At 45.5% G+C, this 25,588-nt stretch overlaps 2 protein-coding genes across 2 annotated transcripts; one reads left to right on the plus strand and one right to left on the minus strand.

The window, feature by feature from the left end:
- Positions 1-1,689: 1,689 nt before the first annotated feature.
- Positions 1,690-2,649, plus strand: LOC149862620 (olfactory receptor 9G4-like). The gene has a single exon (XM_090054013.1). It carries the CDS (start codon positions 1,690-1,692, stop codon positions 2,647-2,649), a length of 960 nt encoding a protein of 319 aa, XP_089910139.1.
- A 16,522-nt stretch (positions 2,650-19,171) lies between these two features.
- On the minus strand, positions 19,172-20,119 carry LOC149862621 (olfactory receptor 6B1-like). Its single transcript, XM_090054014.1, has one exon. The coding sequence runs from the start codon at positions 20,117-20,119 to the stop codon at positions 19,172-19,174; it is 948 nt and encodes a 315-aa protein (XP_089910140.1).
- Positions 20,120-25,588: the final 5,469 nt, after the last annotated feature.

Genomic DNA, 25,588 nt, shown 5'->3' on the forward strand with positions numbered 1-25,588 from the left:
TTTTCCATAAAAACTCTCCAAGATGACCATAACAGGCGGCATTAATGCTCTGTGTGAGTCAAACCAATATCCATCAAGCAAGACTAGTCCAGCCCAGCCCAGCCCAGCAACATGTAGGTGTTTGAAAAGAAAAGTGGGGTTCAAGAGACATTGAGGGGAGCACCTAGATTCTGCTTCCCATATGAAGGTACCTTTGATGGAGAGGTTGCTGTTGTCTGTTGATCATTAAAAGTAAGTGTTATCATTGCTGTGTCAAATCCCAACTATAACTGAGGGAGGAAAACTTACCCTAATCAGAGGCAGAACAGCCTGGGCTGTTCTATGGGCTTATAGTTTGGTTGGGCATTTGCTTTGCCATCTGACTTCCCTTTCCCATCTTGATATAGTTTCCAGTATTACTGCTCTGTGCAGTAGAATTTAGGCAAGCAGGGCATGAGCTCCTGGAAATGCCAAAGAGGGAAGGAGCATTGGAATGGAGCCAGGGGGTTGTCAAACCCTTCCATCCCCATTCCTCCACACACTCTGCTCCTTCCATGTAGAAGTGCAGGTCCCAGCTCTGGTTCTGGCAGGAGGAAGAGCAGAACAGCAGTGAGGAGATCGGTGATGAGGTGGCGGCACTGCACAATGCAGGGGCAGCAGTTGACAGAAACAAAGTGGGTGCTATAGGGCTGGGTGGAAGGGTAAAGTATCAAGGAGGGTTTACCCTCATGCCAGCTTTTTTGGCCCCTAAAAATTGGTGTTTAAGTGGCCACTCTATGCATCACATGACAAAAAACAAGGAGGCAATGTCCTCCCCTGGAACACCAAACCCCTGGTTGCCCGTCTTTGCATTGCCACTTTCCAGAGCTCAAAGATCTCAGAAAGCATGAGCTGCTCTCTTGCAGTAGGGTTGCAGTCTCATCCCAACAGACATCCCCGCCCCCACACATACCCACCAGGTTGGGTTAAAGAGCCCACTTTAAGACAGCACAGGTCTCTGGGTGACTCAATGAGGAGATAAGAGTGCCAGGCATGTATGTGTTTGTCTATGTGGGTTAGGGTGTTCCCTTTGTGCTCTGGGCAGTTAGTTCCCTGCTGTACTCAAGATTAGTGTTTTTTCCTTGTTAGGCATAGATCTGCTGGTACTAGTCTTCTGCTTGGTATTGTCTACCCTGTGCAGATACCCTGCCTGGCACACTCATTCGTGTCCCATAGTTTATTTGTACTCCCCATTTCTCTGTATCCATCTATTTTTGTGCTATTCAGAAAATTTCATCTTAGAGCCAGGCTATCAGTTTGTTGCCTGCTTGTACAGCACCTTGTACAATGCAGTCCCAGTTGCTAACTAAGGCTTTTATGAATTATGGTGACATAAGTGCAATAAAAATAACAAGAATTGAGGCCACTTAGCATCAATGACTAAGTTTCCAGCATCCCTCTGTGTATCTCATGACCACTCCTAATGTTACTGCACAGAGGTGGTAATCAAGAGCTCAGGTCTCTCACCTCTCTTTCATGGCAGCTCAGGCTCCCTTGGTAGGTTCAACCCTGATGGCCTCTGAGAAGCCAGTATGTGGCAGATAAAATCAGGCAGCTAATCTTCTACCTTGTTCAGCTTTGCTGCCAACTCTGTTAAATTGGTTATTTTTTTTAATCTGCTCTAGACACACTTTACAGGGAAAACTGAAAGAGGAAAACGAGCCACACCTCATGGAGAAAGGAGAAGGGAACAATCAAACATTAATCACAGAATTCATCCTCTTGGGATTTGGGAATGTCCAGCAATACCGCATACTTCTCTTCCTGCTATTTCTAGTGATCTACATTGTGACAGTAGCTGGGAACGTCCTCATCATTGTTCTGGTTGCTACTGATCAGCACCTTCACACTCCCATGTACTTCTTCCTGGGAAACTTGTCCTGCTTGGAGACCTTCTACATCTCCACCATCCTGCCCAGGATGCTGGCCAGCTTCCTCAGTGAGGACAAGACCATTTCAGTTAAGGGCTGCATTGTACAGTTCTATATATTTGATTGTCTGGCAGCCATAGAATGTTATCTCTTAGCTGTGATGTCTTATGATCGGTATTTAGCAATATGCAAACCCCTGCTCTATGCAACACTGATGAATGGCAGGGTCTGTCGCTGGCTAGCAGCTGGGTCATGGATAGGAGGAATCCTGCTTGCTTCAACCATAATGTATTTTACAGCACAGTTAACTTTCTGTGGCTCTAATGTCATTGACCACTTCTTTTGTGATCTCACCCCAATACTAGAGCGCTCCTGCAGTGACACCAGTGTGATCACTTTGGTGAGTTCTGTTGTGTCCTTTTTTGTAGAGATTTCCCCGTTCCTGTTAACCATGACCTCCTATATTTGCATCATAGTTGCCATCTTGAGAATCCCTTCCACCAGTGGAAGGAAAAAGGCATTTTCCACCTGTTCATCTCACCTCGTTGTGGTGACAGTATTCTATGGCACCCTCACATTTGTCTATCTGTCACCAAAAAACAGCTCAGTAGGGGACCTGAACAAAGTGTTCTCGGTCTTTTATACTGTCCTCACTCCCTTGGTTAACCCCCTTATCTACAGTCTTAGGAACAGAGAGGTCAAAGAAGCCCTGAGAAAAGCAGTCAGCAAACTATGTCCCTCACAAAGGGACATAGGGTAAACAAGGATAAATCCATCTACTGCTTCTTCTTCAAAGTGTAGTGTTCAGCTGACCCCATCCCATGGTGGCTGTACACACAAGATATGACTGTATATAGAATTATTAGAGCTGTTTGGAAAAATGGGAATTTCTTGAGAGAAGTTTTACTTTTAAGGGGAAGGGTAGGGAAAAAGGAAACCTGAGTCATTTTCTTTTGGGAGAGGGAAAAATAACTTGGGCAATCTTAGATGGAAATTGATGAAAATGACCTTGAAAACTGAGGGGGGGGGCATGTTCCATTAAAAACCAAAGTCAAATATCATCTCAAGAAGCTTGCAAATTGCTGGGTTTGGGTTTTTTTTTGCAGAGATGGATGCAAAACTCTAGAACCTCTAACAGAGCTGAGAATGAGATTTCTTAACAAAAGATGAAAATCTTCCTCTCCTCCTCCACTTATTATGTATTGGTACTTGTACTCCTGTGCACTTCCACTCTCTGTTTCTAGTGTAATTTTATTTAGTGTCAGCTTCCAGTTATTGGTCACTTTAGATATTCCTCTTAGGATCACAAATCAATCAATCACCAATCTAACCCCAAAAGAGAATATGATCAGACAGTCTGTCCTCATGCCTAATACAGTCTTTAGGCCTTCTCTAAATTATTTTGTGCTTCAAATCTAGTAGTTGTTGTAAAACTAGAATGCATAGAAACTTTAATAGAAAAACCTCTGGTCTCAATTACACCAGTCTTTATTTTGAAATAGGTTCCAGCCCACATACTGGTCTGTTCCTCCAACAGCTTATTGATCTCAAAGTTAAAAATAAAAGATGTCCCTCATTTTCTCTGTGGTTTGGCTCATTTCCATTTGCGACCATGGTATCTTGTTTTGGTCACTGGACTGAAGAACCATGCAGGTGCTTAGAGCCTGATCCAGGAAAGTATATAGACATCTATATCAGGATAAGGGCAAAATTGAGATGCTCTATGCTAAAACTACCATCCAAATGACCCCCTTTCAACTGCTACCTAACCTTGAAGGTGCTTGCACTCAATGTAGACTTCCCTGCTGACTGACTTTAAAATTCTCTAGACATCTAAAGCCAGATCCTATTGTTCCTACTAGGTGCCCATGTCCACTTACGCTCCTAAATGAGATCCTATTCCATCCTGCTTGAAGCTGTAGAAGTCTGTGAATAGTGAAGTTTATGAATACAGTTTATTGTGGATACTGAATATGGGCAGATTCTCCTCCTCCTTTCTGCATTTTGGCGTTCTTAAGAGTAAGATGAAGATATGTTATAAAAGCAGATTCATAAATGTTTTTCTCAAGTCTATGAGCAGGCTGGAATAGGATCATAGTTCAGGAGGAACTGTATTTCCTTTTGTCAGTTTTCCAACTACATGCCTGATCATTTTTGGCCATTCATTCCATAGTGTGGACACCGAAACGTGCATACTGAAGAAGGCTCACCTTCCAATGGGGGTGGGTTACCTGGAGTACATTTCTTCAGTGGTCCAGAGTTTGGCTTCCATAAACATCTAGGCACAATTCAAGGTGCTGGTCTTCACCTACAGTGCCCTAAACAGCCTGGGCTCTACATACCTTAGGGACTGTCTTCTCCCATCACAATCCCTAAGGGCAGCTGAGAGATGGATTCCAGTCCCCTTCATTCAGCTGAGCATGATACTATCCATGAGCAGGGAGAGGCAGTTATCTGTATTAGTCTGAAGTCAGACAGAAGGCAGGGCAGAGTTGTATCTTATAGACTATGCGTAGAGTTATATTATAGTATTATATATAATAATATATTATTATGTACAAGAATATAATAGAACTAAGTTGTCGCTGAGGAAAATTTATGCATATCTGTATTAGTTACACTATAGAGTGCAGCACTGTCCTGCGTCTGCCTGCCTTCACACTAATTCAACTAACTCCGTCTCTCTGCTCATCACTGTACACAATCACTGTACATAAAATGCTTGCTCAGGTACACTGGGAAATCTTCTTTCTGATTAGATGCAAGTGGATGAATATCACGCCCAAGGGACTCCAGGTGGTCAATCCACTCTATTTTACATACCACATAGTCCTTTCTAACCAGCTCTGCTTCATTCTTTCCCAGAAATAGAGGAACCATCTTATCTGTGTTTTATATAGCAAACAGGAACAGATCAACACCAGACTTGCAAATGCATTTCTGAGGTGTTTAATCTATAAGAAGCAGATCTTCCCTGACTTCTAGGTAATAATAAGAATACGATATTAAACTATTTGTAAACTTAATTACTTAGTAATATGTAATAACAAAAAGGCTTGGATTTGTGTAGTGGGCATTCACTTTGCTTTTGCCTAGATTATTATAACACTATACAAATACTGACCTGAAGAGAATTTTGTGCTTGAAACTTGCTCAACAATGCGTTTGGTCCAATAAAAGACACAGCCTCTCCCCCCAGTATCATTGTTTCTATGAACACTGACTCATCTGTCCCTCGGTATTTGAAAAAAAAATCACAAACCACTGTTTTTCCTCTTTAGGTATGTATGTAATGATGCTAACACTTTTCTTGCTGTAAAGGCATGTTAACGTTGGCTTCTGCCTCTCTGCAACTCCCTAGGGACTTTTTAGAACCTTGTTTGTCCTGCCTCCAATTAAAGAAAGAAGCTGAGATAAGGAAGCAATGTAGCCCTGCCTGCTCTTTGGATGATCATTAGATAGACTCAGCAATGTTAACTTGTGCACCTTTGATGGGGTTCTAACCTCAGTGATTGATAGTCCCCTTGCTGGGCATTTCAGATCCAATCACCCACTTAATGTGGGTCTCCTTTAGGCTGGAGAACTCTTAATTGAATTAAGCAACAAACCACAATCCCTTTGTGCCTTTCCTGGAATTTGAGTGAAATGCAATTATTTGCAACATTTTCAATTTACACATCTGCAATTAAAGCCCTAGAGAGGGAGGTGGGAGAAGATAGAGTCTGCAAAAGAGCCAGTAGCTGAGTTTCCTCTGGCAAGGAGTTTAACAGGAATTGAACAAGAAATTGTGGCAGGATGAACTATGTAATAATTAATTCTATTTTTATTATTACAGTATAACCTCATGAATCTGGATGCTCGGGACTGAGCACCTGCCAGAAATTTGAAAATTCTGGATTTTTTAAACTGGAGCGGCAATCGGTTGCATAATGGGAAAGAGGAAGTGGGTAGCAGCGGCCGGTCCTGGAGCAGCAACTGAATGTACAGCATTGGCATGGAGTGGTGAATGGCAGAGGCACTGGCAGCCGTTGAGTGCAAGCTTCCCCCTCCACTGCTCCAGGACTGGCCGCTGCTACTCCCCAGTGTAGTGTATTTTTAAAAAGTGCCAGATTTCCAAGAATTCTGGATTTTTTACATCTGGATTTATGAAGTTATACTGTATTCACTTAGATGGTAGCAGCTCATGTGAGCCCTCATCTGAGGACTGAGGCCCCGATCTAGCAGGCATTTTGTAAGGGACTGGAAATCTTGAGGGTGCTAAGTAATATTCTCAGTATTGCCAGCTCACGATTTTTGGTGTTCTTAAAGCCCCTGCTTCAGGAATGTGAAAAAACTTAGCTTCTTTAAATATATATATATAATTCACATACATATGCACACACACGCGCACACACAGAGTAAAAGCTTTGTTTTCTGGCATGAGTGGGGTAAGGAGAGGGTGCCGGTTATCTAAAAATTCTGGTTATCTGAGAGTTATACAGAAGAGAGTACCATACTTGTAGTGCCAATACTTGATGCACATGCACATGCTGGATAGACTTGGCAAAGCTTCCAGTTGCTAAAGTGAGAATTTGTATTGGGGGATATTGTAAATTCCTGTTTCATAGTTCATAGGTCCTCCTTTTAACTTCCAGAACACCCCATTAGCTAGATCTACAGTTAGTTGAAATGCCTGGAGGAAAGGAACTCCTAAGATTCCCTTCTCATTTTCCTCATGAGCACAGCACTCTACTTTTCCTTGCAATCTGTCAACTTGCAAGGGAACATCCTGCCAGACAGGAGCTTCCTGAATTTCTCCCCCATATCCACTGAGCTGAACATGTTTCGTGGTGGGTCTCCCTCCAGAGATCCACTGGGGACTTAGAATATTTACAGAAGATCCAGTATCCACTAGCAATTGGGCTAACATCCCTGGGTTCCCCACAGTAGCCCTCACAGTGGGTCTCCCCCATATGTCACACTGAAGTCTTGTGACCAGCTGGGGAGGCCCAAGGAGAACCGAGCACACCTATTGATCAGCAGACTCCCTCTGGAGACTCCTCTCAGGAGAGGAGGCAGGGGTCTGGCGCTGACAGGGAGTGGGTGCATGGGATGCACGCTGTACTGGAGCAGTGGGCTGAGGGGGTGCTCCCTGCTTTAGCTCTGCTCTCCGTACGGCTTGAGACAAAGCATTAATCAGGACACTAATGGGCTGGCGATCGTATTTTCCCATATCCTCCCCTAAATTTACTAGCTCTTTCCAAATCATTCTTCTAAGGGATTCCTTGGGTTGTCCTTGCCCAGGGTTGTGAGGCAAAAGGGAATTAGAATTGGGAGGGCGACTGGCAGAGTGAGGACCATTATTTGCAAAGGTGATAGCCTGCACAGGCTCTGATGTAATCTTTTTGCCTGCTTGTCTCTTTAAGACACCAGTCTCTCGCAGCAGATCTCCTGCCTGTTTGATTTTTGCCACTAGTTCATTCCAGGTTATGTGTTCTAAATCCACAACCCCTGTGGTCATTTTTGTCTGGGAATTTAACCCTGCATAGGTGCTCTGTATTAATTCAGGTCCCTGATACTGGTGAGTGATAACTCCATTCTCTTCTGTCTGGGATAATGAATCAGAGGGAGCTGCTAGCATTTTCTTTCGGATCAGGTAAGATTCTGGGGCTTCTCCTGGCTTCTGTTCTTCCAGTATGTACAATTTCTTAAGGGAAGAAGCAGGCAGTAATATTTTAAGAGCACTTATCATCCATTTCCGGGGTCCAGGAGCAGTTCGCTCCCAAGACCCTATGCCTATGTCTAGAGCATCTGCATCACAAGGAGAGGCACATAACTGAGCTAACTGAGTTAAGTCTATGCCATCAGCAGAGGGGTACATTTGCCAAACACGAGCCACCCATGCAATAGCAGTGTCTCAGTTCAGTGGCCCCAGTCTCTCAGCAGTAGCCTTGGCCTGACTGGGAGACCATCTCACTATGTCAGTGACTATCTCCGTTGTGGGCAGATAACCTCCTGCAACTAGGCGTTTAACCTCCTTTGTGGTAACAGGGGCAACATTATGAACATGGGGCCAATTGGGGTTGAATGGGCTTTTGGGGACTGCATCAGGGAGCATCTCTACTTTCTCATGGGACTCAAAATCACAATCCTTTCTCAACCTTACAGCTGCTATCACCCCCTTATGAGCACTAAGTTGGGCATGCAATTTACTGATCTCTGCCTCACACTTCTGGTGACTTGCTGCTGTCTTTGCTGCCTTGTTTTCCTCTGCCTGGAAATGAGTTCATAGATTCATAGATGCTAGGGTCGGAAGGGACCTCAATAGATCATCGAGTCCGACCCCCTGCATAAGCAGGAAAGAGTGCTGGGCCTACATTACCCCAGCTAGATACACATCTAGCCTTCGCTTGAAGACCCCCAGGGTAGGGGAGAGCACCACCTCCCTTGGGAGCCCGTTCCAGACCTTGGCCACTCGAACTGTGAAGAAGTTCCTCCTAATATCCAATCTAAATCTGCTCTCTTCTAGCTTGTGGCCATTATTTCTTGTAAGCCCCGGGGGGGCCTTGGTGAATAAATACTCACCAATTCCCTTCTGTGCCCCCCTGATGAACTTATAGGCAGCCACCAGGTCGCTTCTCAACCTTCTCTTGCGGAGGCTGAAAAGGTCCAGTTTCTCTAGTCTCTCCTCGTAGGGCTTGGCCTGCAGGCCCTTAACCATACGAGTGGCCCTTCTCTGGACCCTCTCCAGATTATCCGCATCCTTCGTGAAGTGCGGCGCCCAGAATTGCACGCAGTACTCCAGCTGCGGTCTGACCAGCGCCCGATAGAGGGGAAGTATCACCTCCTTGGACTTATTTGTCATGCATCTGCTGATGCACGATAAAGTGCCATTGGCTTTTCTGATGGTTTCGTCACACTGCCGACTCATGTTCATCTTGGAGTCCACTAGGACTCCAAGATCCCTTTCCACTTCCGTGCCACCCAGCAGGTCATTTCCTAGGCTGTAGGTGTGCTGGACATTTTTCCTCCCTAGATGCAGCACTTTGCATTTCTCCTTGTTGAACTGCATTCTGTTGTTTTCTGCCCACTTGTCTAACCTGTCCAGGTCTGCTTGCAGCTGCTCCCTGCCCTCCGGCGTGTCCACTTCGCCCCATAGATTAGTGTCATCTGCAAACTTGGACAGAGTACATTTCACTCCCTCATCCAAGTCGCTGATGAAGACATTAAAGAGTATCGGTCCAAGGACCGAGCCCTGCGGGACCCCACTGCCCACACTCTTCCAGGTCGAAACCGACCCATCCACCATGACTCTCTGGGTGCAACCCTCCAGCCAGTTCTCCACCCACCGGCCTGTGCAGTCATCCAAGTCACAGCCCCTTAACTTGTTCACCAGTATGGGGTGGGATATGAGTTGCAGCTCTGGCTTCTTCTAACAACACTTTGGTGTGTGTTAATTCTTTCTTATACAACTCTAAAGTCTTGCTGGCCTTGTCTCTGTCTTCCTGTATATCTCTAAGCAAAGTTACCAGTTTAAGCTTTTCTGCTACAAAATCACACCCACTTATCTCACAATTTTGCAAATGCTGTTGTAACTGTTCTTTTTCAAGCTCCAATTCCTGCTTCCCCTTCAACATTTCAATCATTTCCAAACATGCATAAAACAATGCCCAGGCAGCAGCTGCATCTTTTGCACCATTATGTGGCTTAAGAGTGGTGCAATACTGTTCAAAACTCAAACCTGCCTCAATCAGGGGATTCTCACCCTTGAAGCACTTTTTTTCCCAGGGACATTTTACCTTCTTCATTACCCATCTCTCTAACCTGCAGGGTTTCTCCTGCCCCAAACAAACAGCTAAAGGGGTTTTTCCAGACATCTCCATTTCCCTTATCACACTAATGATCACTATCAAAAAGTCTCTTTTGCACAATCACTTAGATTTTACACTGACACAGGATTACTCTACAATCTTAGTTCTAAAGCACAACTCTTAACTCTATAGCACTGTCTTAAAGTTATTCCAGCACAGTTCTTAACTAAAAAGTTACAGAAGGTTCTGAGAGAGGGACCTTGCTGAAGGAGCTTGGTCTGAAAAGAAAGAAAAGAGGGAAGAAAAAGGAAAGTAAAGCTTTCAGATTGGTGCCTCAGTTTACCACTCTGCAGCAACAACCCAACAATTACCACGTGATTAGAGTCACGTGCTGCCAGCCTTCTCCACCAATTTTGTTACCAGATTTGCCCGCTACTTTGGGGTGTGCCAGAAATACTGTGGGGTCTGCTTATCAAGAGGCTAAAAGATTGGGACGTGCTGAGTTTGAAACACATAAGGGTGTTAGAAATATTATTAAAAATGCATTATCAATAAGTCTTGTTAAAACAATGCAGCTGTCAGCCCTCCCTGGTGAGAGAACTGGGAGAGCTACTGAGAGCTCTTTGTATTAAGGTATCACTCCCTCTTTGTTTTGCAAAGTTACTATCTCTTTGTTACAGTAAAGCATATACTCCTCAGCTTTTCTCATGCAGATAAGAGTAAATTGCAGTTCTAGCCTTGAAGCAAGGAAAAAATTCAAACTCTTGTAACCTCAAATATTCTCTACCCATGCGTAATGAATTAATACATATAAGCCTATCCGCCCCGCATACTTAAGTAGTTAATTATAATACACATGCGACGTATGATTTGACGTATTCACATACATGTTTGTATGAATCGGAAATGAGTTGTAAAAGTTCCTCCTTCTGCACACATGGTCAGGAGAGAGGGGATAAAGCCAGCTGGGCAGTTTCCCTCGGGGGCAGCAGAGTGTTTGATCTTTTGTCTCTCTCTCTGACCCTATTTGCAAATATATACCTTTTGTGTTGCTAATAGAGTGTGTCTGTGGCTGAAGGTTTTTTTTCGCCTCCCGAGAAACGAACCGCGATTTTTACATCAAGGGGATCAGCTTGTACAGGCTGATTGACCCAGTTTGGCTCAGACGTGCCCTAATGAACTGACTGCTGGCCCATGAGGGTGTCATCTGGACACCCACCCGGATTCAGAGGTATTCTGTTTAACTGTGTGTTTGTATCTGACTGCAGTTATTGTTGCTCTGATGAACTGATTCTTGGCATATGAGGGTGTCGGCCCATCCATGCTGATCAACCTGGCCAGGTCAGGTATGTCACGTTAATCTGTGTGTGTTTGTGTGTATGACTGATTTGGGGACTGAAGGAACCCAGCCTCACTGTACTGAGTCCTGCAAGATAACTCCATTGGGGGTGAGGACTTGCAGAAGGGAGAGGTACAGCTCCGTATAGAAACACAAGTAACACAAGCAGCACATTGATAGAATTACCAAGACCCTAGCCCTAATAAGTGAGCACACCCCAAAGTAGCGGGCAAATCTGGTAACAATGGAGACTTTCTGAGTGCCTGCTGGTCCCCTCTGACTAGTTTGCAACAGGCCACTAAATCCCCCCTCAGCCTTCTCTTGTGGAGGCTGAACAAGTTCAGGTCCCTTAGCCTCTCCTGATTAAGGTCTGCCCTGCTGCACCCTGATCATGCGAGTAGCTCTCCTCTGGACCCTCTCTATGTTGTCCACATCCCTCTTGAAGTGCGGTGCCCAGAACTGGATGCAGTACTCCAACTGCGGCCTGACCAGTGACGCATAGAGGGGGAGAATCACCTCCTTGGACCTGCTTGAGATGCATCTGTGGATGCATGACAAGGTGCGGTGTGGTTACACACAGGGGACTGTGGGCCTAGGCCCATAGCCCTCCCCACTGTTAGAGGGAACCATTAAGTATGTAACAGCAGAATTTTTGGGACAACTAAAGAGAAAACCAGGCCTGGGCGTGGTGGTCATAAGTTAATAATGAGGGTTCCAAGGGAGGACATCAAGCAGCAGGGGGGCAAAGCGGACTGGCTCCCTGCTGCATGGTCCTGTGCACAGGGTGGCTGTGGGCTCAGGGTCCTGCCCTGCTGCCCTCCCCCGGGGGCTTCCACACCCCAGCAGGCATGACCCAGAGCAGCAAGGAATAGCAGGGCTGTGCAGATAAGCTGCCTGCCAATACAAGCTCTTTGCTGCCCTGGAGATGCACCTCCTGCATGCCACTGCAGCCGCATACACAGGTGGCACATAACCAGGGCAGTGAAGAGTTTGCAGTGACAGGCAGCTTCTCCACATATATCAACTGTTTCCTGCTATGCTGGGTTGTAGCCATCAGGCTGCAGAGGCCCCCAGGGGAGGACAGCGGGGTGGGAGCCTGAGCCTGCAGCTGCCTGCACACAGATCTGGAGGGGTGCAGGTCCCCCCTACTACCATGGTAGTGCATGCCATGGCAAGAAGCCAGTCCCACTCCTCTGCCCCAGCCACCTGTGGCCTCATCCTGCTCCCTGCTGGGGCCCTGCAGGCTGCAAGCCCCATGGTGTCTTCTCCATGGAGTATCTTCATGGATATGACTCTGGCTTGCTTCACAGACAACCCCAGTACTTGACCTTTCTGCTAACAGAGGGATGCCCTGACACAAACCTACCTTGTGTGGTCCCAGGCTGCAAGCCCCATGCACTGCTGGGCTGAGCAGCAGCCCCAGACCTAGCCCCAGCCCTACCCAGCTCCCTCCTTACCAGGGCCTCAATCCCCCCTCTCCCCCACACCTACTGGTAGGAGCTATTCTCCAGGCTGCCTAGGGCCATGTGCATAATGCTGGAACTCTGACAGGCTGCAGGGAGCTCATTGCAAAACTGCAAAATCCATGGTTTTCTCCAGTAAAACGAGCCTACCAGGTTTGTCTCTGGTAAAAGGTAAAATCTGCTGTTTACTCCATTTTTTCTGGGAAACGGAAAACCTGGATCCCTGCTGATGAGGGACAGGAAGATGACCCCACAGTCACTGGGGTTACCACAGCCAGAGCCTCCTTCTTGGTTAGAAAATGGTGATCTCAGTTAGAGCCTGGAAGAGGTTGATGAGGAGGATTTGGTGAGGCCATGAATAGGGAGTGAATAGGGTGCACCAATAAGTGCGCCAGAACCTCAGCTGGAGGTTTCTGAGGAGGCAGTGAAGGGGCTGCAGCCTGGCACACACAAGGTAGGCTTCTGCCAGGGCATTCCTCTGCTGGCAGAAAGTTCAGGTATTGGGGTTGTCTGTGAAGCAAGCCAGAGTCATACCCATGAAGATACTCCATGGAGAAGCCACCAGCTGAAGTCCCTGGTGGCTCATGGGATCAGAGTGGAGTACAATGGGTGTTTAGTGGGGGGGAAGGGGAATCTGAAAGGAAGCTTGGACTAAGTGTACTTTGGTGAAGTGTGTTGGGTATCTCGAACTGGGAATCTGAGGTGTGGGTTTCTAGGTTGGAGTGTCTGAAGGGCTTGATAGCTGGCTGTACTTGCCTCTGTGGAAATGGAGCATGGGCATTTCTTGAAGATCTGTATCAGAGTGGCTGAAGGAGGTTGAGATCTGGTGAGGCAGGCCTGTGAAGATGTTTGGAGTCTGCCTTCGCATGCCAGAAGGTTTATCTGTTTGGGAGTTATATTGGAAGTCTGAGGTGTTGAGCCTCTGTGACTAAGTTTGTGATGGAGCTGGAGTTGGAGCATCTTGGTGCTCAGATGAAGGAATTGTCCTCAGTGTGCTTGTAGAGAAGCTGGCATGTAGCTTCTCTAGGTGGAAGTGACCAAGGACCTCTAAGGTCTTGCTGGGTATACAGATGAGAAAACCTGGTTAGGGACTATCTGAGTGCTTTGCCTGTGAGAGTAGCTGAAGGACTCTGCACATTTTCTGGGTGTGTTTGGATTGGAGTAAGGAGACAGAAATTACTAGCAATACATATATTTGGATATGTATATGTGTATATTTGTAGGAGTGGCTGAAGGGATTTGGGGTTTTGTTGGCTGTGTGTGTAGGGAAGATGGGAAGGGAGATGCTAGGGTGGGGATGGGCAACAGGATCTGAAGCTTTGCTTTGTGACTGTAGAGAAGCTGAGGATGTGTCTGAGTGAGACTGAATGGAAGTAGTTAGGGGTTCCAAAATTTGGCTGGGAATGACTGCAAGAGATCTGGGGGCTGTAGTATCTTGAGGGTTGTAATGTAGAACTCTTTATCACATACAGAAAAGTATATACATCTATTTAAAGTAAGAGGTACCAGTTTTGCTGATACCCTTGCAATGGTCTTGTGGCTGGTCTGCTCCTCTCTTGCTACCTGAAAGTTCCTGCTAGCTATACCTAGAGTCTCAGGGATATCATGCTTCCTGTACACTCCATGTGTCTAGGAGGCATTAGCCTGTGTCACAGGGGGATGGGCAAACTGGGTGGGAATATCTGAGAGGGGTTTTTGAGAGATGGTTGGACATAACTGTGGGGAAGATAGAGTTAATGGGAATGGATGAGGATTTCTGGGGTCTGGTTCAGTGTGTCTGTAAGGTAACTGTGGGGATAACCTCTCCCAGGAATGCCTTATAGGATTTGGGGTGTTACTTGGTGTGCTTGGGAAGAACTAGGGGTGGAAGTGTTGGTGACTTGAATTGCAGTATCCTAGGAGCCTGGCATCTAGATGGGCATGCTGGGGGAGAAGCCAGGAGTGCAAATATCTAGGTGGTCTGGCTGCTTCTGCTTCTTGGAGTGTTTTAGATGACAAACAATCAAGAGCCAAAGCAGCAGGCAGTATAAATTGTTCCCAGCTGTAACTGGTTACCTTAGAGGGCCTGGCTGTCAGCAGCTTAACTACCCCCAGCTGGTTCCAGCTGCCTACGTAAGTATGGCTGCTTGCTTATAAGCAGCAGCTCTTTGAGTGTTTTGGTGGAGGGGGAAAAAAAAAAGTTGCAATTTTTGTTAAAAAGGGGTAAATAAGCAGGATATCTGTGTAGGCTGGTGGATCTGTGGGGTGTTTTTTTTTTCCTTCTTTTTTTACAGGTGGGTCTTTTAAGTGCAGGGACAAAAGTCCATTTGCTGTCCTATATATTAACAGTGAGGGAAGTGGTGGGTTAAGAGAAGGTCTCAGAGGGATGGCAACAAGGAAATTTTCTTATTATTTTGTTGTTGCTTTTCCTTTTTAGAAGATGCAGGCAGGGCCTAGATGGAGCTGTAATAAATGCACACAATAGTCAGGCCTACTAGAACATGTTAAGTATTTTTTGGGGTTGAAATGAGGAATAAACATGCATCACTGAAAGGGATTACAGGAGGTCATGTTAGTCAACCTACAATGCACTGAGTTACAATCAAATAGACCTGGCTGCTCCCTGGCAGATATTTGTCTCACTTGTTCCTGCAAAACTTTATTGAGAATCTCTATAGGCAGCTTGTTTAGTTTAAGTATCATTATAGTTAAGTAGATTTCCTTTTTCTTTTTGTTTTAGTTTTTTGTGCCCTAATTCCACTGGACCTGGATAGCCATCAATCATTGTTCTCTTTACAACCGTGTTTTCTGTAATAATGTCCCCACACATTTCCCACTGCTTTCTTTTTATCAGGGGGAAAAATCTATAATATGAGTGGATGGCTGATATCACCAAAAAAAACAATTTCTTTTTTATAAAACCAGAGAGAGGGACAGGAAGCATCTGGGCAATAAGTCTCTTCCTCATTCAAGACCACACTCTGCTAACTTTATTGCCCCTTGACTTCCTGGTTCTCTGAGTTAGCTCACTTGTGAATTTTGCTCACTTCTTATTCTGCTTCCCTTTTCTGGCTTCATTTTTTTTTTTTTTTTTTTTACCTCAGTCCCCTATCTTTGGTTCCCCAATTGGCCCCCAGGCCTGACCAGCCAGGTCCTAGCAGTGATGTATTCTAAGCTTGGGATATTCAGATTACTAAAAGAATTAAATGCCCAGCTGTCACTGAATTTCAGTGGAATATGGGCTTTAACACCACTAAAAATCTGAAGACATCTATCACAAGAAAGAATTACCATCCAGCTTCACTGGTCAGGGACAAAAGTGCTGAGGGACTTCCCCATGGCCTCACAGAAAGGTGGTGGTAAGGCCAGTAAGTGAACCAGCTCTATGGAGTCCCAGCCAAGAGACCATCCTCTCCAGCTATATTGGTGGCTATAGCTTTTGGAATCAATGTGCTATGGGTCACCCCAATGCATTGTATTACCAGTTCCTAGCAATTTCTAATTTCAGTCCAACTCTGTAAGTGGTGGTGACAATTCTTAGCCTACTGACCATGATTTTCTGAAGACCTTAACAGACTTAGGCACTCAAACCACTGCTGAAATTTGTCAGGAATTATTCCACCACTGAAGTCCTCCTATGCCTCTCATTATGACATTATCAGGGCACTTCATAACAGTAACAGGTTGAGTCCTCACAACACTCCTGTAGACAGGAAATATTATTTCCGTTGTATAGAAAGGCAGCACTAATGTACAGGATAGATAAAGTAATGTGTTCAAGGCCACACAAAGGAGACAGTGACCAATCCACAAGCTGAACCCAGTATTTAGGAGTCTAACCTGAGCATGGATTCCCCAGGGGAACTCTTGATTGGGCCCTGGCCCCCTCACCCCCACTTTTAAAGGATTTCTAGGAAGACTCCCTGAAACTAGCTGAAATGTAGCTTCTAGAGCCAATGGCTTCTTGGTCTCTGAGACCTGATTCTTAGGTCTCTAATCTTCCACCCTATAGTTTCATAGTTTATAGTTTCATAGTAGCTAGAGTCGGAAGGGACCTAGGTAGATCATCTAGTCCGACCCCCTGCCTTAGCAGGAAAGAGCACCGGGGTCAGATGACCCCGGCAAGGTGCTCATCTAACTTCCTTTTAAAAATCCCCAGGCTAGGAGCCTGCACCACTTCCCCTGGAAGCCGGTTCCAGGCCCTAGCCACCCTGACTGTGAAGTAGCGCCTCCTAATATCTAATCTAAACTTACCCTCCGCCAGTTTGTGACCGTTATTCCTGGTCACTCCTGGCAGCGCACGGGGGAACAGGGACTCCCCCAATACCTGCTGATCCCCCCTGACCAGTTTGTAGCAGGCCACAAGGTCCCCCCTTAACCTTCTCTTGTGGAGGCTAAACAGGTTCAGGTCCCGTAGCCTCTCCTCATAAGGCCTGCCCTGCTGACCCCTGATCATATGAGTGGCCCTCCTCTGAACTCTTTCCATATTGTCCACGTCCCTCTTGAAGTGTGGCGCCCAGAACTGGACGCAGTACTCCAGCTGCGGCCTGACCAGTGCCGCATAGAGGGGGAGGATCACCTCCCTGGACCTGCTCGAGATGCATCTGTGGATGCATGACAGGGTACAGTTGGCCTTCTTGACTGCCTCCCCACACTGCCGGCCCATGTTCATCGTGGAGTCAATGACGACTCCAAGATCCTTTTCCGTCTCCGTGTTGGCAAGAGGGGAGTTCCCCAACCTGTAAGTCTGGTGCCGGTTCTTCCTCCCCATGTGCAACACCTTGCACTTATCAGTGTTAAACCCCATCCTATTCTCATCCGCCCACCGTTGCAACCTGTCAAGGTCAGCTTGTAGCCTATTGCACCCTTCTAGTGCACCCACATCCCCCCACATCTTAGTGTCATCAGCAAACTTGAACAGGGTGCTTTCTACCCTGTCATCCAAGTCACTGATGAAGATGTTGAACAGTGCGGGCCCGAGGACCAAGCCCTGCGGAACCCCACTGCCCACATCCTTCCAGGTCGAGAAGAACCCATCCACTACCACCCTCTGGGTGCGGCCCTCCAACCAGTTGGCGACCCATTTGACCGTGTGGGCATCGACACCACAGTCTCCCAGCTTTTTGATGAGGACAGGGTGAGAGACAGTGTCGAAAGCCTTCCGGAAGTCCAGAAAGACTACATCCACAGCAACCCCTGCGTCTAATGATTTGGTGACCTGATCGTAAAAGGCCACCAGGTTGGTCTGACAAGATCTGCCACTGATGAACCCATGTTGGTTGCCCCTGAGCATGCATTCCCCCGCAAGGCCCTCCTGGATGTGTGCCAGGATAATTTTTTCAAAGAGCTTACCCGGGATTGAGGTAAGACTAACTGGCCTGTAATTTCCCGGGTCCTCTTTTTTTCCCTTTTTGAAGATAGGGACCACATTGGCCCTCTTCCAGTCCTCCGGCACCTCGCCAGAGCACCACGAGTGCTCATAGAGCCGCGCCAGGGGTCCCGCAATGACCTCGGCCAGTTCCTGTAGAACCCTAGGGTGAAGATCGTCCGGACCAGCGGACTTGAACACGTCCAGCCTCTCCAGAAGTACCCTAACTAACTCCTCGCTAACCCCTGGCCCAGGCGTGTCTCTCTCGGGGCCCGAGGGGGGCCCAGCAGGGAGGTGGCTGAACTGGTCCCTACTTAGGAAGACAGAGGCAAAGAAATCGTTAAATATGTTAGCTTTGTCATCTGGCGTGATGACTAAGTTGCCCATCGTGTCCTGCAGGGGCCCCACATTACCCGGGACCCTCTTTTTACCCCCTATGTATTTGAAGAAGGACTTCTTATTGTCCTTAATCCGGGAAGCTAGTCCTATCTCCAACTCTGCCTTGGCCCTCCTGACTGCCCCCCTACATCCTCGGGCGACTGTAACATAGTCCTTCTTGGTGATGACCCCATCTCTCCATTGGGTATATGCCTCCCTTTTAGCAAGGAGACATTCCCGGATGCTCTTAGTGAGCCATGGGGGTTTATGTGCCCTCCTGCTCCCTTTGACCCTTGTTGGGATTACCACCCTAGTTATATGTGGCCTCCTCAGAGAGCTATCTTCTGACTTACCTTCCTGGGAGGGACTTACGTCATCAAGGGGTATGGAGTGCACCCAAAGTAACGTGCAGTAAGCATTTCTTAAACAAAACAAACTTGATTGGCTAAAACAGAATCATAGATTTCATAGACTTTCATAGACATTAGGGCTGGAAGGGACCTCGGGAGATCATCGAGTCCACATTGCCTAGCCAGTAGTTCTCATCCTTTTTAGACTTGAGGTATTCCTCCATGACTTTTCTGAATTTAAGCAAAACCCCATTAAAGAAAAATGATATATTTATTAGAATGCATCAAAAATAACATGATTGGAAACACATTTTTTAAGATAAACTGGAAAATGCATGCATGAATAACCATAATATAATTTTATAATTAATGCAATAGTTGAGCATGGTGGTGCCTTGTCGCTTGATAGCTTATTTAGTCTCTGATGGATCACTTAGGCAAATCCCCACAACTCTGGTTTCAAAAATCATAAAACTTTTCATTCCCCGTGTACAAGCTCATCAGGGAAACAGAGGCACACAACATTATTATAACATAAACACATTTAAATCAGAAATATTACAATAAAACTATAGTTTGTCGTAGCCTTCCTCTTGCTTCTCTGAGAGTCCTAGTCTACATGCTTCTCCTGTGGGACAGGTAAAAGTTCCAGCCTAAGGTTTTCCTCAGGATATTTTTTACCTCCTGGTTCCTCAGACAATAGATCAGAGGATTCAGTGCTGGAGTTACTACAGAATAAAAGATGGAAACCACCTTGTTGAGATTGAAAGGGTAGATCATTCCAGGCCGAGCATAAATGAAGATAGTGGCTGAGAAGAAGATGAGAACTACTGTGAGGTGGGAGGTGCAGGTAGAGAAGGCTTTCTGCCTCCCCTGAGCAGTGGGGATTCGCAAGATGGCAGTGATGATACAGAGATATGAGAAGACAGTGACAAAGAGTGAAACTGGTAAGATGACCATCGCTAGTGCAAAGTCCACCATCTCTGCCAGCGACATGTCAGTGCAGGAGAGATTCAACACTGGGGAGATGTCACAGAAGAAATGATTGATGACCCAGGGGCCACAGAATGACAGACGTGAGATGAAGAACACCTTGATCACAGAGATGGAGAAGCCACCAACCCAGGAGGAAGCTGCTAGTTGCAAGCACAGGCGATGGGTCATGATAGCTGGGTATCTCAGTGGGTGGCAGATGGCCAAGTAGCGGTCATAGGCCATAACAGCCAGGAGGAAGCACTCAGTGCATATGAGAGAAATGAAAAAGTAGAGCTGGGTCATGCAGCTTGGGAAGGAAATTCTCTTGTTCTGTGACCACAAGCTAACTAGAAGCTTGGGCATGGTGACCGAAACATACCAGATCTCCAGGAAGGACAGATTACAGAGGAAGTAATACATGGGCTTATGGAGATGACAGTTCTTCTTCACCACAAAAATGATGAGCACATTCTCAGCTATTGTCAGTGTATAGGTGACCAGAAAGACCAGGAAGAGCAAGACTTGGAACTCCAGTCTGTAAGGGAAGCCTAGAAGGATGAACTCCTTGATGCCAGTTCTGTTCTCCATCCCAGCTTGATTTCAGGCACTTTATCTGTAGTTGTTAAAACAAACAAATAAGCATCCCGGTGACAAATTAAAACTGATTGAATAAAAAGTGATGGATATGTTAAGGGTTCTTGGGTGTCTAACAAAACTGTTCATTTACAAGCAAAGGAGAGCAAAGTTGGCATTTTTAAAGATGCCAAAAGAAGTTAAGGTGCTGGGCACTTACATGATTAAACTCCACTGGAAATCGCAATTTAGAGAGATTTTGATCTCCAACATATTTTTTTTTAGATAAACTCTTCATAAGAGAGAGGATCTCTACCCATCTGTGCTTAACAGTTCAATTTGCATCTGTATTTGAGGATTAACAAAAAAGTCTATATATGCCACTGGTAGTGAACATACTAGGTTGATGATACTTGGGTCTTTCTAGCCTTTGCTAGATAACCCACCACTTCCCTCCCTGCTAATATATAGCGTAGCAAATGGACCATTGTCCCTACACTTAAATCCCCACCCCCAGTTTAATCTATCTGTGTAGCTCCCAAAGAAAATCTGTAACAATAAAGACACTAGCGGACTTTGTGTAGTCTAAAATGAGGGGAGATTCTTTTCTTCATAACAGTAGGGTGGGCAAGATTTCCAGTGAATATTTTTTAACAAGAAACTGAAGTTTGTGGTTAAACTTTTTTACTCTGATTTGACAGATTACCTTGACAATTTTCAGTGTTTTATTTGAAAAATTAGAACACTGATTTTTTTTTTCTTGGCTGAAATCTAAGAACAATAGCAACTCTTTATTTTTTTTGGAGGTTGCATTGAAAATGTTGTTTCTCATCTTTGTTTTCTCAGTCAGAAGATGCAATATTCCATAGGAAAAAAAAGTTGTTTTCTGATCCACTGTAGCGAAAACAGTCTTCAGACACAAGCCTTCATGAACTTCACCTTACTTGGCCTATTTTGTGGCTGTCTAGGGGTGGTATGAATGGCTCTCTTCAGGTCTTAATGTCAGTAGTATTATTTGTCTGATGGGAGAAGGTCCTTCTAAGAAGATATTGGAATATCTAATGTAAATATCAGCATTTTATACATTTACTTAAAAAGGAAACACAAAAATATAGGAATTATCTCAAATTTTTAGTGATGATATAATCCCCATCAGCATATTAATAAAAATTAATAACTCCATTTCAGAAGAAGACACTTAACTTCCTAGCCGTCTCGCCCCACAGAGTGAATTGAGAGCTGACAGTGTGAAAGATGTTCATCGTATTTTTGAATGTTGTCCTGGAGAGCACCAGGATGCTATGGTGATGAGTTCATTATAAGAAATTATACGGAACAGAGTAGAAATACTTTGTAATTTCAAATATGACCTGAAAAATGTAGCCGCATTTTCTTCTCACTAGGAAAGTGTTCACTTTTTCCTTTTGGGTAGAATTTGGATACTCTAGTGATTGGTGACATAAGTGTCTCCCTCATTTTGTTCTGCTAACAAAATGAAGCTTACTAAGAAAAGAGGGTTATATTCAGGCTCCTGATGAATGCCTTTACTCTAATAAGCAAGCAACCTTTAATCATACCAGTCATCTTATCAAATTCAAAGTTTTTTGGTTTTTCATTACCTTGAACAGAATGTCATAGAAAGAAACAAAGACCATTTAGAGCACCATCTAATTAGGATTAGAACATCTGGTGAATTTTAAACTCACCTTTCACTTTTAGAAATGGTTTCTCCAGTACCAAATCAGAGGCTTAAAAGGCAGGCATGAGTTGGGATCACTTGCAGAGAGCTAGTTTCCAGGAATTCATTCCAGCAATTTAAACATCTGTTTTCCTTTCTCTCTCTCAACAGGGTATTGCTATCCAAGTTTCTAAGTAGAACATTCAGTTTGCTACCTACTTTTTATCCAGGTGTGAAAGCAAAAGTGCTGCAGCAAAAATGCTGTCATTAATTGTCACTGTGCTATTTTAAAGCTTGGCGTGCTCGTCTATCCAGGAACTAATTACTAAAACTGGACCATTAACATAGGAGAGGGAATTTGGAAGGAGTCAAACCCAGAATAATTGTACCTAAAGGAACCAGTGTAAAGATCTATGACTGAAGCAGAAGTAATTATCTAGATGCAGATTGACTGGATGCAATTTTCCAGTGTCCTCCAGGATGTTAGCGTAGGAGATTTAAAAAAAAAGCATAAACTAAGAGTAAATTTTCTACATATGTTTCTTGGGCGGGAGAATGGAGGGGTTCTTCTCCAGAACCATTATGGTGAGGGCAAGATTGTATTTCACCACACAGGTGCCCTCACTCCATGTCACATTGCCCCCCTGTATTGTGTAGTGTGACTCCCCCACTCCTCCCTAATCACAGTGGTATCCATGTGGGCACCAATGTTATACTGCCTGGGGTGACACTGAATAAATCAGCTGCAACTATGAGGCTCTTGGTGAGAGGATTTAGGAGCTCAGAGCACAAGTGGTGTGCTTATCAATCCTCCCAGTGGAAAGTAAGGGCCCAGGCAGAGACCATCATATCCTGGAAGTAAACATGTGTGTGAGGCAGTAGTGTCACCACAAAGGCTTTCGACTCTTTGACAACAGGAGGATGCTCTTGGGAGGATGCTCTTGCTATTAAGAGATGGGATCTACCTGACAACAACAGGAAAACATATCTTGGGGAATCATTTGGGCAACCTAGTAAAGAGGGCTTTAAATTAGGTCCCAGGGGGCCGGGGGATTAAAATCCTGCATGGGGTCCCCCCAAAACCTCTCCTCCCATGGGCTCCCTCAGCCCTATGCCCCCCCCGTGCTCTGCCCCAGCAAACCCTGCCCCCAGGGCAATTCAAGGGCAGGTAGAAGCATGTGAAGGAGGAACAGAGAACCTGAAGACACCTGTGTCAGCAGCAGCAGAGCAATGGGATGGTGGCAAGCCAACAGTTGGACTACCCTACTCTAAGAAATGCCTGGAAAGTGGCCTTGTAATTCAAACACTTTGAGAAATTGAGGTTGTGAGTGGGTCCTGAAACCCTAGTGGGTACACTAACTACTAGATTACTCTTACTCCATTGTACTTCTGGCATATACATACACCACATGACTCATATACACACATATGTATATATACACACACATCTATATATATACATACACACACACACACAAATAGGATTTAGTTCAAGAAGTCTTTGTGCCAAATCTTAAGATGTTTTGTTAGAAATCCAAACACACACACACACACACATATGCATATATGTGTGTGTGTGTGTATAATTTTGGAGGTCCTTTGAAAAAGCTGAAATTTACATTTGAAATCTTCAGTAAATGTGACTAGAAAGGGAGCAAGTGAGCATACTTGCACTAATATTTCCCACAAGATAAAAAAGAAAGTACTACCACCATCATCTCCCAAGCACTTCTACGTAGCTGTCTCTCCTGGCCTGCTGCACAGCAGGTGAACTAGAAGATCTCGATGTGATTGTTAAAGTATGACAGATGTTGACTGTAGCTGCATTGTGAATTGAGTATGAATATGAGAGTCTGGAGAAAGAGAGTTTATTCATGCAGTCACTGACTTCTTTTGGCAACTTGGGCAACTCTTGGGGCTCAAAAGTGAGCTTCCCTGTTCAACTGTGCAGGGAAATAATGTGGTTTAAGGAGTGGAAATTCACCCATTGTAGTGCAGAAACAAGAGACATTGCTATTCACGTGAGGCCATTCTAAAGTTATGTTGTGTATAGAGGCTTGGAAACACAATAGACTATGGGAGGATGCACACCTAGAGAGGATTGTTGGGGGAAGCTGCCCAATAGAGGGTTTACTTATTTATTAGATGTTCATGGCTAACACTGGTGAGTTCAGAAATTTTAGCTAGATACAAACCAGTCTGGAAGAAAAGGATACCTTTCACCCAATAGAAAGGTATTTTCTTACAGACTGGATGAGGCGAATTGCAATTCCCCCTCACCCTGAAGGGGTTTAAACAGAAATGTATTGCTTTCTATCAAAATGCTCTAATGACCAGGTCACAAGCTAGGCAGTGGACAGATCCTTCTCACACCCTCTTCTTGAAGCTGGTCCATCTGGCAGCCAAGAAAGGGAGATAGAAGGAGCAAGGAGGAGGAGCCTAATCCAGAGGGTATGTGGCTCAATGAGATGAATGCTAGGGCTGTGCGAAATGCTACCATTCCATTCCAAATTGAGTTTCAGGGTTTCAACGGGACAGCATTTCATTTCAAATTTAATTTTGATTTGAAACAGCTGTTCAATTTTGCTTCATCAAAACAGTGAAGCTGTTTTGACATTTCATCCATTTGCTATAACAGGGAAGCTCAAAACAGCCTCTCTCATTTGGCAGGCAGATGGGGGTCTGCAACCCTGGGAGGGCTGTGGGGGCTATGCCAGTTCTCTTGGGGCCGTGCCCAATCTGCCTGCTAGATGAGGGAGGGAAGCCAGGTGCTGCCGTCTGGGACTGACTGCTCAGTTCCCCACCACAGCACTAGCTTGGGCTGGCGAAAGGAGCTCAGCCCAGCTGAGCTGACTTCCTTTCCCCAGCTCAATCATAGCACTGGGGATGGGAAGTCAGCCCAGATGGGCTGAGTTCCTTTCCCCAGCCTGATCTAGTGCTGGGGAGGGGAACTGAGTGATCAGGCTCAGCTCCCTTCCCCAGCCTCATCACAGCGCTGGGTAGGGGAACTGAGCCTGGGCTCAGTTCCCTTCCCCTGCACTATGATTGGCTTCCCACAGCCCAGCCACGGGAGGTGGGGAGAACCAGTGCTGCATTTCCGGCTGCTGCTGGGAGCACAGCCCTGGTTCTCCCTTGTCTCCCACCACCTGGTTGCCAGCTGCTTTGAAACTCAAAATGTTTCAAAAGTTTCAAAATGTTTCGACTAGCCTCGTTTTGTAGAACATAGGCGCTATGCCTATATCATCTCCGACCGGTGGCTGTCCAATCCCTTCTTGAACATCTCTAGTGATGGAGACTCCAGAACTTCTCTAGGCCATCTAGCCCACTGCCCCACTGTTATAAGAATAATTATGTTTTTTCTAATCTAAACCTACTTTGCTGTAACTTCAAGCCATAGGTCCACTGCCTGCAGCAAAAGAGAAAAAGTGTTCTCCTTTTTCTTTATAGCAGCCCTTCAGGTATTCAAAGACTACTATAATGTCCCATCTTAAGTGCCTTCTTCACATACTGAACATGCCTAGATAGTTCAACCTCTCCTTGTATGACTTGCCTTCCAAACCCTTTATCATTTTTTCACCTGTCTCTGGACCCTGTTCAGTTTCTCCATGTCCTTTTAAAAATGCACCACCCAATATTCTAAATGAGTCTTAACTCATGCCAGGTAGAGAGGCACTATTACCTCTTGTGTATTGAACCTAATGCATCTGCTATTGCATCCCAAATCTGCATTTGCATTTGATGCAGCTGTATCACACTTCAGATTCAAATGTTGAGTCTGTGATCTACCAAGACCCCCCAGATTCTTC

The sequence above is a fragment of the Crocodylus siamensis genome, chromosome 6 (genome assembly GCF_052110815.1).
Source record: "Crocodylus siamensis isolate JL-2025a chromosome 6, ASM5211081v1, whole genome shotgun sequence".
In the NCBI taxonomy this organism is placed as follows: domain Eukaryota; kingdom Metazoa; phylum Chordata; order Crocodylia; family Crocodylidae; genus Crocodylus; species Crocodylus siamensis.